The sequence below is a fragment of the Pelobates fuscus genome, chromosome 11 (genome assembly GCF_036172605.1).
Source record: "Pelobates fuscus isolate aPelFus1 chromosome 11, aPelFus1.pri, whole genome shotgun sequence".
NCBI classification, from domain to species: Eukaryota; Metazoa; Chordata; class Amphibia; order Anura; family Pelobatidae; genus Pelobates; species Pelobates fuscus.
In genome coordinates, this window is record NC_086327.1 from 10505505 (window position 1) to 10519768 (window position 14264).

Here is a 14264-nt window from a genome sequence, read left to right on the forward strand (position 1 = left end):
TGAGTGTCTGAAGACACATTTACATGTATGGGCAAATCAAGTGCAGCTGAATTTGAACCAGACATTTCCCTGAACTCCAACCTTTTCAATACTCTTTTTGCAGACAATACTCACAGCAAGCACTGTAAAGATACATTCTGTGTGCCAGCATCTATGGTACATGGTTTTATAACTTGTCCATTAGAATATATCTTGAACTGTAAGGCAGAAAGAACGTGAACTGCCCCCTAAGGCTACACTCCAAGCACACTTCCCAGCACTAAGTTATAGCAAATGTCTAACCCCCCCCCCCCCCCCCCCCCAAAGTGAGGGCCCTCAGCATGCTCCATTTCATCTATCTGTATAAGTACTCACTGAAACATACACACCCTGTAAAAAAAAAATTAGTTAAAACTTAAATGACAGTTAACCCTCAGTGTTCCAAAGGAGACAGCCTAGAATTGTGTTTGTTGTACCTTTGGCACTCGATGGGTTTCACCTAAAAGCAGCACTTTGGAAAGATGTAACTGAACTGCACAACCACTGAGGAGCACACGCTCACATGCACGCTCCTCTGAGTGTTACTTACAGGACATATCAGCTACCTGAGCCTGAGATAGAGTTCTATTGTCCTTCTACTTGGTTTACAGACATTGACAAACACACAGAAAATATCCTAATACTGCCCGGGGACCAGTGCTATTGACTACAAGGCTCTGTCCCCCTGGGTAACACAAGATTGAGGTGGCAGTCTTGACATGTTACATCTGTTACCATGATTATCTGGTTAGAATTAGGCTTTACAAAAAGCAGAGGCTTGACACTTACTTGGTCATACCCAGCATTGCTATAGCATACAGAACATGCACTGCCTCATCAGACCTGAAACAAGAGGATGTTATCACTGGACAAGGGGCATCCTCTCAGCTACCTATATTACAGGTTAAAAGCAGCATGTTTTCAGCATATATATATATATATATATATATAGATATATACACACACCTAGGCTTATTTATATATGTATAGTTATACACAGGTCTCCATATATATCTGTAGGACACTACCACTGCAGGGTACGACTAGAATGTCCCCGGGTTCTTCCTATGCTGCAGGCAAGGAAACTAATCCTTCCCGCATCATGACTGTGCAAAACACAATGGATGAACATAATGTAAACATCTCAATCCAAGTGACTCCGGGGCCAGAACTAGCCGGGGAGGGCCAGGGAATAGTTTGTGCTTTAGAGACTTGTCCTCTGTGTTAAAAATCAGCACCATGGTTCCCGCGATGAACGTCCTCGGCACAGGCTGTCACTGCGTTGCCAGGAGCTATGGATAAGTGCCAGCGCATCCTCACACTTTTTTTGGGCATCTTCAGGTATATGTCTTTGGGGAAGGTCAACCTAAAATACACATCAGTGTTAGAACCATCACATTGTACCTGCCTAATAAATGTACAAAACCGGAGCTTTAAACTTGGGACCTGGCTAACCTCCGTGTTTACTCACACCCAGGGCCTGGCCAATATTTGACCCACTATAATGATTTAAACCCAGGGCCTGGCCAATATCTGCCCCGCTCTAATGATTTAAACCCAGGGCCTGGCCAATATCTGCCCCGCTCTAATGATTTACACCCAGGGCCTGGCCAATATCTGCCCCGCTCTAATGATTTACACCCAGGGCCTGGCCAATATCTGCCCCGCTCTAATGATTTACACCCAGGGCTTGGCCAATATCTGCCCCGCTCTAATGATTTACACCCAGGGCCTGGCCAATATCTGCCCCGCTCTAATGATTTACACCCAGGGCTTGGCCAATATCTGCCCCGCTCTAATGATTTACACCCAGGGCCTGGCCAATATCTGCCCCGCTCTAATGATTTACACCCAGGGCCTGGCCAATATCTGCCCCGCTCTAATGATTTACACCCAGGGCCTGGTCAATATCTGCCCCGCTCTAATGATTTACACCCAGGGTCTGGTCAATATCTGCCCCGCTCTTATGATTTATACCCAGGGCCTGCATAATATATGCACCTAATGATAAAAGAGACAGAAACTCTATGCACCAAACCAACTACAACTCATTGCTGTTGTTTTGGTGTCTTCTGCCAGCTTTCTTTTCACTCATTTTAAAGCAGTTTATTATTAGGCACTAAGAGCACTGGGATAATCAGCAGCATTATATATGAGCAAAAGGCAAGAAGCCAGGCTTGTACATGTATAGGTAGCTCTGTATTTTGCCAAGTTGCTCCAAAATGGTTTGACAGAAAACAATGGAACAGTGCCCAAAGACTCATTGCACTAAAGCCACTATAATCAGCCGCAGAGTAGCCATTCAATACATTGGGCCTGGCGGATATCAGCACTAGGTCCAGACAACATCTGCATACACTCAATGATTTAGTGGCTGCATAACAAAATGTACAGTTTATTGGTGATAAAGGTTTGTCTGAAAGGGGATTCTGAAATGAATGCTACAGCTACAGAGCAGAATTCTCTTAAACTACATTATTCACTTATTGCATGACCCCAACCTGGTATATCTCCTTCCAGGCAGATCTCAGAGCAGATCTAAACCTCTCCAGCTCTTGTCTGCAGCTGAAGTACAGGACCCAAGGTGGCGGGGAAGGACCATGATCTAAAGTGAACTCCTGCAAAGCAAAGTCAAAACTTTGTTTAAAATACAATGCATTGTGTTAAAAAATAAATATAGAGATCAGCGCACTCTCTTATGGATCTACTGCATGTTGTTTACTGGTATAGAATATCTTTACCGTGCAGGATTCTTCATATGAATCAGCAGAATGAATATGTTCTGAATAAATGTGAATCGTAAATTATATGTATGATGGAAAACGAGGGGGCTGAAAGCAGAACTTTTGTAACTCAAATCATGACAGAAAATAAAACTATCTAATAATTGATGACCTAAAGTTTTCCAATACGATTCAAAGACAGCTTATAGAATGGTATTGGGAAACAGAATACTCATGTAGACTGGTATTGGGAAATATAATGTAGAACGGTATTGGGAAATGGAATACTCATGTAGAACAGTATTGGGAAATGGAATACTCATGTAGAACGGTATTGGGAAATGGAATACTCATGTAGAACAGTATTGGGAAATGGAATACTCATGTAGAACAGTATTGGGAAATGGAATACTCATGTAGAACAGTATTGGGAAATGGAATACTCATGTAGAACAGTATTGGGAAATGGAATACTCATGTAGAACAGTATTGGGAAATGGAATACTCATGTAGAACAGTATTGGGAAATGGAATGTAGAACGGTATTTGGAAATATAATGTAGAACGGTATTGGGAAATGGAATACTCATGCAGAATGGTATTGGGAAATATAATGTAGAACGGTATTGGGAAATGGAATACTCATGTAGAACGGTATTGGGAAATGGAATACTCATGTAGAACAGTATTGGGAAATGGAATACTCATGTAGAATGGTATTGGTGAAATATAATGTAGAACAGTATTGGGAAATGGAATACTCATGTAGAATGGTATTGGGAAATGGAATACTCATGTAGAATGGTATTGGTGAAATATAATGTAGAACGGTATTGGGAAATGGAATACTCATGTAGAATGGTATTGGGAAATAGAATGTAGAATGGTACTGGGAAATATACTGTAAAATGGTACTGGGAAACAGAATACTAATGGTCACTCACCACAATACAGTACTCCTTCTGATCTTCTGTGCTCAGGGATGAAACATCTTGCAGTTCTGTAATGCCTAGAGCTCTGAAGAAGCTGGTCTGGCAATCCTGGTGACAGGTAATGAGTTTGTCCTGGGTGAGCACCACACAGCATGGAAGACAAGGAGAGGGTACAATACCTGGGGGTATAACCTGTGGATACACAAACATTATTATGTAGTTTCACCTTTCTTTTTGGCCCAACAGTCCCCACTAAGCATTTTGACTAACAGGGTTGCCCAAAGATCTCATATGTTAAGAATAAGACAACTTACCCCTTTAGACACAGCTTGGCACAAATGCAGCATCCAGTCTGCCATCTCCTCTTCGTTAGCAGCACTTAACTCAAGAGATGGTTTGTCGCTGAGGATTATTTGAAAAGAGTGGGGTCTTTCTGTTGAGTTAGCACGCCGGCAACCACCACACTGCTCCCCCCTAAAATAAAACACCACAGAGGCTTCACTTAAACATTTGCCCCTTTGACAATTGAGGCAATTATCCAACCTCTGATCCAAAACAAAGCCTAGTGCTATGTGTTTGACCCTTAATTTAAGGATTTCTATTTACAATATCTCACAAAAGTGAGTACACCCCTCATATTTTTGTAAATATTTTATTATATCTTTTCCACTTAGGGGTGTACTCACTTTTGTTGCCAATGGTTTAGACATTAATGGCTGCATAGAAAAGATACAATTTATCCAGGAGCTTTTACAATAAAAAGAAGAGAATGCCTTATAGTTACACAATAAAATTCTAATTTCTAAAAATGAGGAAATTCTTAAAATGCAAATGTGTGTACTCAGGCAGACAAAGTTATACTCAGTATAAAATCACAGCATTATGTTTCATAGCAGCAAATAGTCCAAGTATAAATATAAAAGTCCCAAATTGGATGAATAATATATACCAGTCTTTTAGAGTGTGTATCATAAACCACCTTTGATCTGCTGGATGAAATAGCAAGATCAACTGGGGTATTTATGAATTTATATACTTTCAATACAAGAAAGATCGAGTGCAAAAGTAGAAAATTAGTGATAATTCAAAAAAATAGATCCAAAATGTCAGTAAATAAACCAAAACATAAAAATGTAAATGGAAATAAAATAAGGGCTAATTAGTATTGCTGACTAACAGCCAAAATGCTTAGTCTATTTTATTTCCATTTACATTTTTATGTTTTGGTTTATTTACTGACATTTTGGACTTATTTTATTTCCATTTACATTTTTATAAAATGAGAATGATCTATTGAAGTTCCGCCGGAGCTTAAAAACAGTTTTATTTGCTCAGGCATACGGGATGACATGAAATTTTTAACCTGGTTCAAATGCATGTGATTATAATGCTGTTGTGTGCTGGATATTGTTTTGCTTGTTTTTGATTGCTGGTATGCGCATCGAGACCCTATGGGTAATAAGACTGCGTTTCTTAAGAATTTTTAATAAATAAATAAATAAATAAATACATCAACCTTACACCTAATGCTATGCCTATACTAAACCTTACACTAACCATAACAACATTAATCCTTACCCTACACCAACACTAACTCAGAGGGATTCTCTCTATTGAGGTCTATACTGACATAAGGAGAGAAGTTTCTCGGCTAACACAGTACAGAACTATCTGTGAGCACCTTCTCATGCTGCAGCTCCTGCATGTCCCTGCCGATCACATAGTGACCAGTGCTGGCATGTAGGGAGACCCTGTTAGGTTGGGTTCTTACAGAGAACCTTGGCTTCCAAGTTATCACTGTGACTGAATATGGACCCAGCTGACATGCAGTATGAGCAGGGGTTTAACCCTTTTTGCATCAAAGCTTAAGGACCTTTCATGCCTTCCTAACTTTTAAAGCCTTGAAATGTCCTAATGTCTTTAAAAGGGGTTAAAGGGACTGTAATGAGAAAACAAAATACACCCAATTTTTAGCACATTATACCAAACATGACCTTTTCAAGGCTACTCTAAATCTTTTTAATGGAATGCAAGCAGAACAAGAGAGATAAAACCCCCAACTTACCCCAAGTTTACAGACTGCACAGGTATGCGATCCGTCCTATCCAGATACTGATACAAGATGCCATTACTGTAAAATACACAGCACGAAAAGTCAAATAAATAAAAATAAATAAGACACAGCAGCAAAAAATTGACTGAGTCGCTTACCTAAGGACCACAAAACATGTCTTCCATGTTTCCCTGCCTAAATAGGAGGTGCTGGCTTTATAGTACAGGACTCCTTCTTTAGACACTGGCTGATCTCTAAAGTGAGAGTCTCCAGATCCAAGGGAGTCGTCAAAAGGGTCTTCCCAGTGCACCAGCCCATAGTACAACATGACCACCTGGGATGCCTGGGACAAGAGCAGTGAGGTTTAGTGACAGTATCTCATACAACTTGTAACATTAAAATAATGTAATTGCAGTGAGCAGTTCCTGAGAGTGCCGAATGTCATTATACTCATAAACCTGTGTGCTGGAGATCTGCTAGACCCCATCAACACGTTTCTCCTCCAGTTTTTTAACTTTTCAGGATTATGAATGCCAATTTATTTTCCATATTACTTTACTCAATCTAGTTGTGTTGCTCTACTTTTTGAAATGAATATAATTACGTGACTGATCTTACAGACCCACAACAGTCAAGACATACCTCTTGCTTTGACTCCTGTGATACAAACTTCGACAAAGCCAATCTCTCCATAGTGGCATCACGTAGTACCTCGGGGTAAGGCGGCTCACGGCAACCATTAACCATGGCAGATCCTAACGCACCAATGAATACTCTGAAGAGCATCAAGTCACAGGTTAGGAAAACATCCACTTGGGAGAGGTCACTATGTTATTTTAAACGATTACACTCAATAAAAACGTAAAATTAACATGCCAAAAATCAAAATGTCAGTTTAACAGAAAGCATATTTTCTTAAATTGATCTCAAATCATATTTTCTGCATAGAAACATAGAATGTGACGGCAGATAAGAACCATTCGGCCCATCTAGTCTGCCCAGTTTTCTAAATACTTTCATTAGTCCCTGGCATTATCTTATAGTTAGGATAGCCTTATGCCTATCCCACGCATGCTTAAACTCCTTTACTGTGTTAAACTCTACCACTTCAGCTGGAAGGCTATTCCATGCATCCACTACCCTCTCAGTAAAGTAATACTTCCTGATATTATGCTTAAACCTTTGTCCTTCTAATTTTAGACTATGTCCTCTGGTTGTGGTAGTTTTTCTTCTTTTAAATATAGTCTCCTCCTTTACTGTGTTGATTCCCTTTATGTATTTCTATCATATCCCCCCTGTCTCGTCTTTCCTCCAAGCTATACATGTTAAGATCCTTTAACCTTTCCTGGTAAGTTTTATCCTGCAATCCATGAACCAGTTTAGTAGCCTTTGAACTCTCTCTAAGGTATCAATATCCTTCTGAAGATATGGTCTCCAGTACTGTGTACAGTACTCCAAGTGAGGTCTCACCAGTGTTCTGTACAATGGCATGAGCACTTCCCTCTTTCTACTGCTAATACCTCTCCCTATACAACCAAGCATTCTGCTAGCATTTCCTGCTGCTCTATTACATGGTCTGCCTACCTTTAAGTCCTCAGAAATAATCACCCCTAAATCCCTTTCCTCAGATGTTGAGGTTAGGACTCTATCAAATATTCTGTACTCTGCCCTTGGGTTTTTACGTCCAAGATGCATTATCTTGCACTTATCCACATTAAATGTCAGTTGCCACAACTCTGACCATTTTTCTAGTTTACCTAAATCATTTGCCATTTGGCTTATCCCTCCTGGAACATCAACCCTGTTACATATCTTAGTATCATCCGCAAAAAGACACACCTACCTTACCATCAAGACCTTCTGCAATATCACTAATAAAAATATTAAAGAGAATGGGTCCAAGTACAGATCCCTGAGGTACCCCACTGGTGACAAGCCCAAGCTTCGAATATACTCCATTGACTACAACCCTCTGTTGCCTGTCACTCAGCCACTGCCTTACCCATTCAACAATATTGGAATCCAAACTCAAAGATTGCAGTTTATTGATAAGCCTTCTATGTGCAACAGTGTCAAAAGCCTTACTGAAATCTAGGTAAGCAATGTCTACTGCACCACCCTGATCTATAATTTTAGTTACCCAATCAAAAAATCAATAAGATTAGTTTGGCATGATCTCCCTGAAGTAAACCCATGTTGTCTCTGATCTTGAAATCCATGTGTTTTTAGATGTTCAACAACCCTATCCTTTAACATGGTTTCCATCACTTTCCCCACTACTGAAGTAAGGCTTACTGGCCTATAGTTGCCCGACTCCTCCCTATTACCTTTCTTGCGAATGGGCACAACTCCTGTTAACAATGATTGGTTAAATAAATCTGTTAATGGTTTTGCTAGTACACCACTAAGCTATTTTAATAGCTTTGGGTGTATTCCATCAGGTCCCATTGACTTATTTGTCTTTACTTTTGACAGTTGAAATAGAACCTCTTCCTCTGTAAACTCACGTGTAATAAATGACTCATTTATCCTTTTTTTTAACAGAGGTCCCTTTCCTTCATTTTCAGCTGTAAATACCGAACAAAAATATTCATTGAGGCAGTCAGCTAGACCTTTATCCTCATCTACATACCTGACAAATACAGATCAGTGGTCTAAAGCTAAAGGTTTAGACAAAAGTGAGGAAACCCTGAAATACACTTTGTAGCAATGGTGAATACATTAATATCCAGCAAGTGTACCTATGACATGTATTACACTCAGTGGTCTAAAAGAATACTTGATATCAGCCTAATATTGTGAGGAGTGTTACTGCTATTTTGACTTACATTGCAGGTAGATCTGACAGCGGTGTATTAACGTGCAGGTTTGGGGGGCGGGGCCTGACCTGCAAACTAGACGGTCGCATGGCAGAGGAGCTTCCAATGCCAAAGCATTTTTGGGGATATACTCACTAATTTGATTACTTAAAAGATGCTGGGGTACGCTACCCATGCTGGGGGCAGCCTGGCGAATCGCCTGATACTTAACTATCAGTAGTATTTCCCACAAGCACAAGCCTGAAGGGCGGCTCATGGCGGCCCGCGGTGGATGGGGCTGGGGGAAGGCGGCCGCTCTCCTCGTCTCCGCGCCGGGGGCGCTGTGCCACTGATCACCCGCTCCCCCCCCCACAGGACTGGCGGGGGTTATCCCGGTCCAACCCCGCCAGACGGAAAGGCCATGGCAGACGCGGATGGCGGAGCCTTACAAGCAGATTCCAGCCGCACAGGCCCACATAATGGTGGACGCCACGTGCGACTGCAATGGCGGCAGAGCGGAGACCGATGTCCTCAAGAGGCTAGACGCAATCTTCGACGCCTTTTGGGCACAACTGGCACTCAGAGAGCGACAGGCCAACATACAAGCGAGCTTACCCAGAGACGGACCTGCACGTGCCCGGCGCAGCCGCGCTGTCCCCCGCTTGGAGGCAACCACAAGATGGCGCTGAAGACGGAGACCTCACCCGCATACCCGCAAGCGAATGACCCAAACAGCGCTGATAACTCGCAGAGACAAGCAGGTCCCACCTCATCCTCACACGGCACCGAACACCGCTAGGCAACCTTCAAGAAGCAAACACCCATCAGGGCACCAGAACCTGTCAACATCAAGGGGAGTTTCAGAGTCCAGGGCCGGAGCACCAACTACCTACAATAAAACTACAGGTACCCACAGCGACAAGCAAACGGGCCCGGCATCAGACCTAACGCAACTAGATTTTGCCTTATCCCAGCAGCCACCGAAACCAGCGACAAAGTCCCTACCTATGCCCCAAAAGGACTGCCAAGTACCCCTATCGTCATTCCCAATGCTGGGCATAGGTTGACAGCGAGCACTCAGGCGGGACTCTCAGAGGCACATACCCAAACCCTCTGCCACAACGGACGCTGTATTTGCCACTCTGCAGCCTCCTAAACAGAGACCCACCTAACCGGAGACCTCTACAAGATAAGCCTATAATGATGACAAGCCAATAAGCAATATGCGTTTATACATACTACCAATGTTTAGCAACGAGATATCCATTTATGACCATAACAGAATAGCCTGTCGCAATAGTATTTCACTTTCTCTTCCTTGCCTATACCATATGTTTATCCCTATACTGTGCCTTGAAGCAGAAACCGTATTTGCATAAGTGACAGGAGATTGAGGGTGTCTCTGACATGTCCTAGTACAGCCTGGGGTGGTATACTAAGCAGTTGCCTAATACACCCAAGTCTTCACAGTATAATGGGAAATATTCAATCTAAATCACATGCGTTACTCCATTACTATTCCTGTTGTATTTATGATTATTCTGCAGTTATGTGCTTAAGTACACTAATGTTCTTAACCGTTGTCCTACTCTCATGACACTCACTTAGTACATTTAGCATTCTACTCACCACGTCTAGCGTGCTTAGATTTCTAATCAACTTTAAACTGCTGAATCTTACAAACAAACGTGTGTGCATAGCTTGTTTATAATTTTATTTAAAAAAATGTGCCAATATTTACATGCCATAAATGTGAAAAACTGTGTTATAATCCTTTTTATGTATGCCGTTGTGGCATTGTTAAATGTTCTGTTACCTCCAGCACAATAAAAAATAAAAAATGTAAAAATAAGATGCAGGTTTGCGATTTACCTGTGCTTAGAAATTAAACCTCTTGACCATTCACCACTAATAAGTGGAAATTTAGCCCTAGTAAGCTGGCCCTGCAAGGTTACTGGACTGCAATAAGTGGCTAACATGGCTGGTGGAAGATTATAGTACTACAGGACTTTAAGCCATCATTGGTTTTCCAAATGTCTTTATATCTATAATCTAACAGTTAACTCACTCTGTTAGATTTGTATCAGCTGTGTCCACCATGAACTGACGACGCCTGTTAGTGCACACGAAGGTTATCGTCTGATGATCCAAACCGACCTATGATCAAGAAAACAAACACTTAGTAGAGAATAGAAAAAAAAAAGCAAGAAAATTCTCACACGGATATAAGAAGAGGCTCCACTCACAGAGATGTAGTCAAGCTCATTGTACGATATGGCATCTTCCACCATGTATGGCTTATCTGCAGCACCTGTCAGGCAAGGGAACATGTTAAACACATGAGAACAGGAACAGCAATAGACACATGAATACTGCCTGGCTGAAGACTGAGGAGGACATAGCCTGACCTTTTCTCAATAAGTAGATGTAACAGTCTGTCAGTAACACATAAACCATCTGCATGTCTCCTTCCATGTGGCCCGTACTCATCCGAAACATCTGCCAGACGGGAGAAAGGAGCAATATACAAATAATGCAACAAACTGCAAAAGGAAATGACAATGAAACCCCATGCTGTAAAATACATGGTTCTCACCTTGAAGAGCTGCTCTTCATTTTCACGGAAGACATGAATCATTAGCAAAAGAAGAAGATTATTATCCACTCTGTAAGGATATCAAACAGATATTTTCATTATAGAAAATGTTCCAGAGAATTGTATGGAAATCTTAGAACTAGTAAAAGTCACAAACATTTTTAGTTCCAAATGACATCAGCTATGTGAATACATGCATTGCCTGATGATAAATATATAGTCCATCATTAAAGATCTTCTTTTGAAAGGGATGCCCTAGAGCCTAGACTATAGGGCTCTGCATAGCGGAACTCAGCAGTTGGATAGGACAGATTTTTTTTTCTGAATGATGTATCATTCCACAATAAATTAAAATAAATCAAATCAATAAATGAGAAACATTTATCCTGTGGGTGAAGATGGAGTCTGCCTTGCTCTCTGTATAATAAAGTGGGGCTTTGCTGACATTAAAGGGACACTATAGTCACCAGAACAACTACAGCTTATTGAATTTGTTCTGGTGAGTAGAATCATTACCTTCAGGCTTTTTGCTGTAAACACTGTCTTTTCAGAGAAAATGCAGTGTTTACATTACAGCCTAGTGATATCTTCACTGGCCACTCCTCAGATGGCTCATGGCTGCCTAAAATGCATCCAAACATTCAGTGTCTCCTCCCTCTGCATGCAGACACTGAACTTTCCTCATAGAGATGCATTGATTCTATTCATCTATATGAGGAGATGCTGATTGGCCAGGGCTGTGTTTGAATTGTGTTGGCTCTGCCCCTGATCTGCCTCTTTGTCAGTCTCAGCCAATCCTATAGAGGAGCACTGTGATTGGATCAGGCTACCACTTCTGATGATGTCAGCAGACAGCTTGTTTTTCTGAGACAAACAACATGCAGATCTACAGCTTCAGGCTTGAATTTACTATATTTATGGAGGCATAAGGGGCCCAGGAGGGCGATATGGTGGTTTTAACCCTATAGGGTCAGGAATACATTTTTGTGTTCCTGACCCTATAGTGATCCTTTAATTGATTTATCAGTGACAACAGAAACAGTGAATTTCCATTTTTGTTTTATTATTCACAATATTAAAATATATATTTTGTAGGTGAGTGGAGTGTCCAATGAATAAAGCATCAATAGAAATCAGCTGGTACATACAATTAAGTTCAAATGTTTAAAAGGAAATATTGTGGATTTGGTCACACTATGCAGCTATATGTAGTATGATCACTACGTGGAATAATTAGAGGATTTTAAAAGATGTCCGAAAATAAAATAGTATGTGTTGTCCTGGCAGATAGAAAACCATGTAACTGCTAACATACAAAGTACTTTGATTAAACATTTTCTGGGATTAGAGTTGATTAAAAACAAATAATCCATATGGGGTTAGTATTAAATGTACCTGAACTCGCAGGGGTGTGGAGAATCAGAAGGGCTTCCCTGGCCCTCTTCAACGCCAGAGTCTTCTGCGATACTAAGTTCTGGGCTGCTCTTCCCTACAGAGTTTTCCAGGAGTGTCTCTTCTGGTAAGTTCTCTATGGATCCTTCAACCTCTGCCTGCCCCTTTCTTCCTTCTTCCCCTTGTCCAGCATCTTTAGAGCCACTAAAAACATGTGCTGGTTGGCCCTGGCTTGAAGAGTCATTGTAGCCACCACCTGTTGTAGCAGTGTCTGGACTCTCTGGGGTAAAGTAGTAGAAGTCCATGGGGTCTTGCATACCCTGGCTAATGTCTTGGCTTTGGAGGCCACCGGGTGTCTGCCCCGGAGAGCAGGTCCGAAAGGACTGATCTGGTGTTTCAGGATGGGTGCTCCAGCTGTGAGGGTCCAACTGACCATTCAGTTTGTCTATAACCTCACTGAGAGGTTGTCCAACACGTTCCATGGAGGTGTCCTGCATTTTGGCCAGCCTAAGTGCGGGCTCTGAAAGGTCACTTGGCTTCTCCTCGGCATTCCCATTGCAAGCAATTGGTGATTTTTCCTGTTCTGCATCGGGATCCTCAGGCTCAGAGGTACTAAGCAGGGAACGCTGGCTTCCTTCTTCCGAACGACCCCTTCTACGCTTACCACCTCGCTTCTTCTTTACCAGCCTAGAAAGCACACAAGAAACTGTTCACGTTACCAAATTTCTACAAACCAAACCATGCCAGTCTGTTAATCTACTAGGTCAAAGAGATCAAAGCCGTTGCTAGACATACAAAGGCCATCACAATCTAATGCATCAAATCTACTTAATCTGGCTAAGTCAATTTCACTTTCATTAAAGCCTTATGTGATCACAGTTCACCAGTATTGTATCTCTTTCAGATTGCAAGTTCTTGGACAATTTTGACAAGCATGTTGTATGAATGTGTTGCCTATTCTATATTATAAGCTCATATGAGGATTTCCTTTTTCTTGTGTCTGGCTTCTACATCTGTTTTGTGCAGTAAGTGATCACCTATCAGTAATCATTGATGTTAGTAAGGCATATGAATATTTACTAAATTAATAGAACTAACGATTACCAGACCAATATAATGGATTAGAGATTAAACAGATATAATTACAAAATACACAACAGAATGATTAAATCAGGAGCCCAACAAAGCTGGACAATGTTACATTTCCCTTTATAGAATTAGACACAGGATATTGAGGAAGTTTGGTCAAGGGACTGAATGTTCCAAAATCCACTGCTAACTGACTCAACATGTCAAATTATACTATAAATGGTAATCAGGAATACAGGTTTTGGATTTATGTACTGATATATACCTATACTAATCATAGGACAGATACTGCCTCCTCCAGTCCATATTTTTTTGTTTGTTTTATAGCATTGCAACCCAGTTTTAGTTGTTTAACCAACTCCTGCCTGAATTTTCCAAGCTGGTTTTTAATTCATTACAATTCAGTGTTTAGTGAATACACCTTAAAGTGATATTTTTGAATAAAGCATAGCATCCAGGAACCACTTTTTCAGTATTCATAATATTCCCTGCAGGTTATGCCCAATCCCCATTTTCCCAGGGATTTCTTTTACCCACGTAATAAGTGCCTGCCAACTGGGAAGTATTTTATATTTAGTTAACACTATGTGTTAGTGACTGCCCAGGGATCTTCTTGTCAAGCAGGCTGTATTTGGAGGATTGGCCACATCTATAATGGATTAT

General features: G+C 41.2%; 1 protein-coding gene across 8 annotated transcripts in view; it reads right to left on the bottom strand.

The window, feature by feature from the left end:
• Nucleotides 1–611: 611 nt before the first annotated feature.
• The window catches only part of PLEKHM2 (pleckstrin homology and RUN domain containing M2), a 36733-nt gene continuing 23080 nt past the window's right edge, over nucleotides 612–14264 (bottom strand). For all 8 annotated transcript variants that reach the window (XM_063436216.1, XM_063436212.1, XM_063436214.1 and 5 more), the window contains 12 exons: nucleotides 12516–13199; nucleotides 11121–11190; nucleotides 10933–11023; nucleotides 10771–10835; nucleotides 10593–10681; nucleotides 6369–6501; nucleotides 5885–6069; nucleotides 5739–5804; nucleotides 3988–4147; nucleotides 3686–3865; nucleotides 2520–2636; nucleotides 612–1384 (listed from right to left, as the gene is read on the bottom strand). In XM_063436216.1, coding sequence (XP_063292286.1) covers nucleotides 1250–1384; nucleotides 2520–2636; nucleotides 3686–3865; nucleotides 3988–4147; nucleotides 5739–5804; nucleotides 5885–6069; nucleotides 6369–6501; nucleotides 10593–10681; nucleotides 10771–10835; nucleotides 10933–11023; nucleotides 11121–11190; nucleotides 12516–13199 — 1975 coding nt within the window. In that variant the 3' untranslated portion in view covers nucleotides 612–1249. The remainder of the gene's footprint in view (nucleotides 1385–2519; nucleotides 2637–3685; nucleotides 3866–3987; nucleotides 4148–5738; nucleotides 5805–5884; nucleotides 6070–6368; nucleotides 6502–10592; nucleotides 10682–10770; nucleotides 10836–10932; nucleotides 11024–11120; nucleotides 11191–12515; nucleotides 13200–14264) is intronic.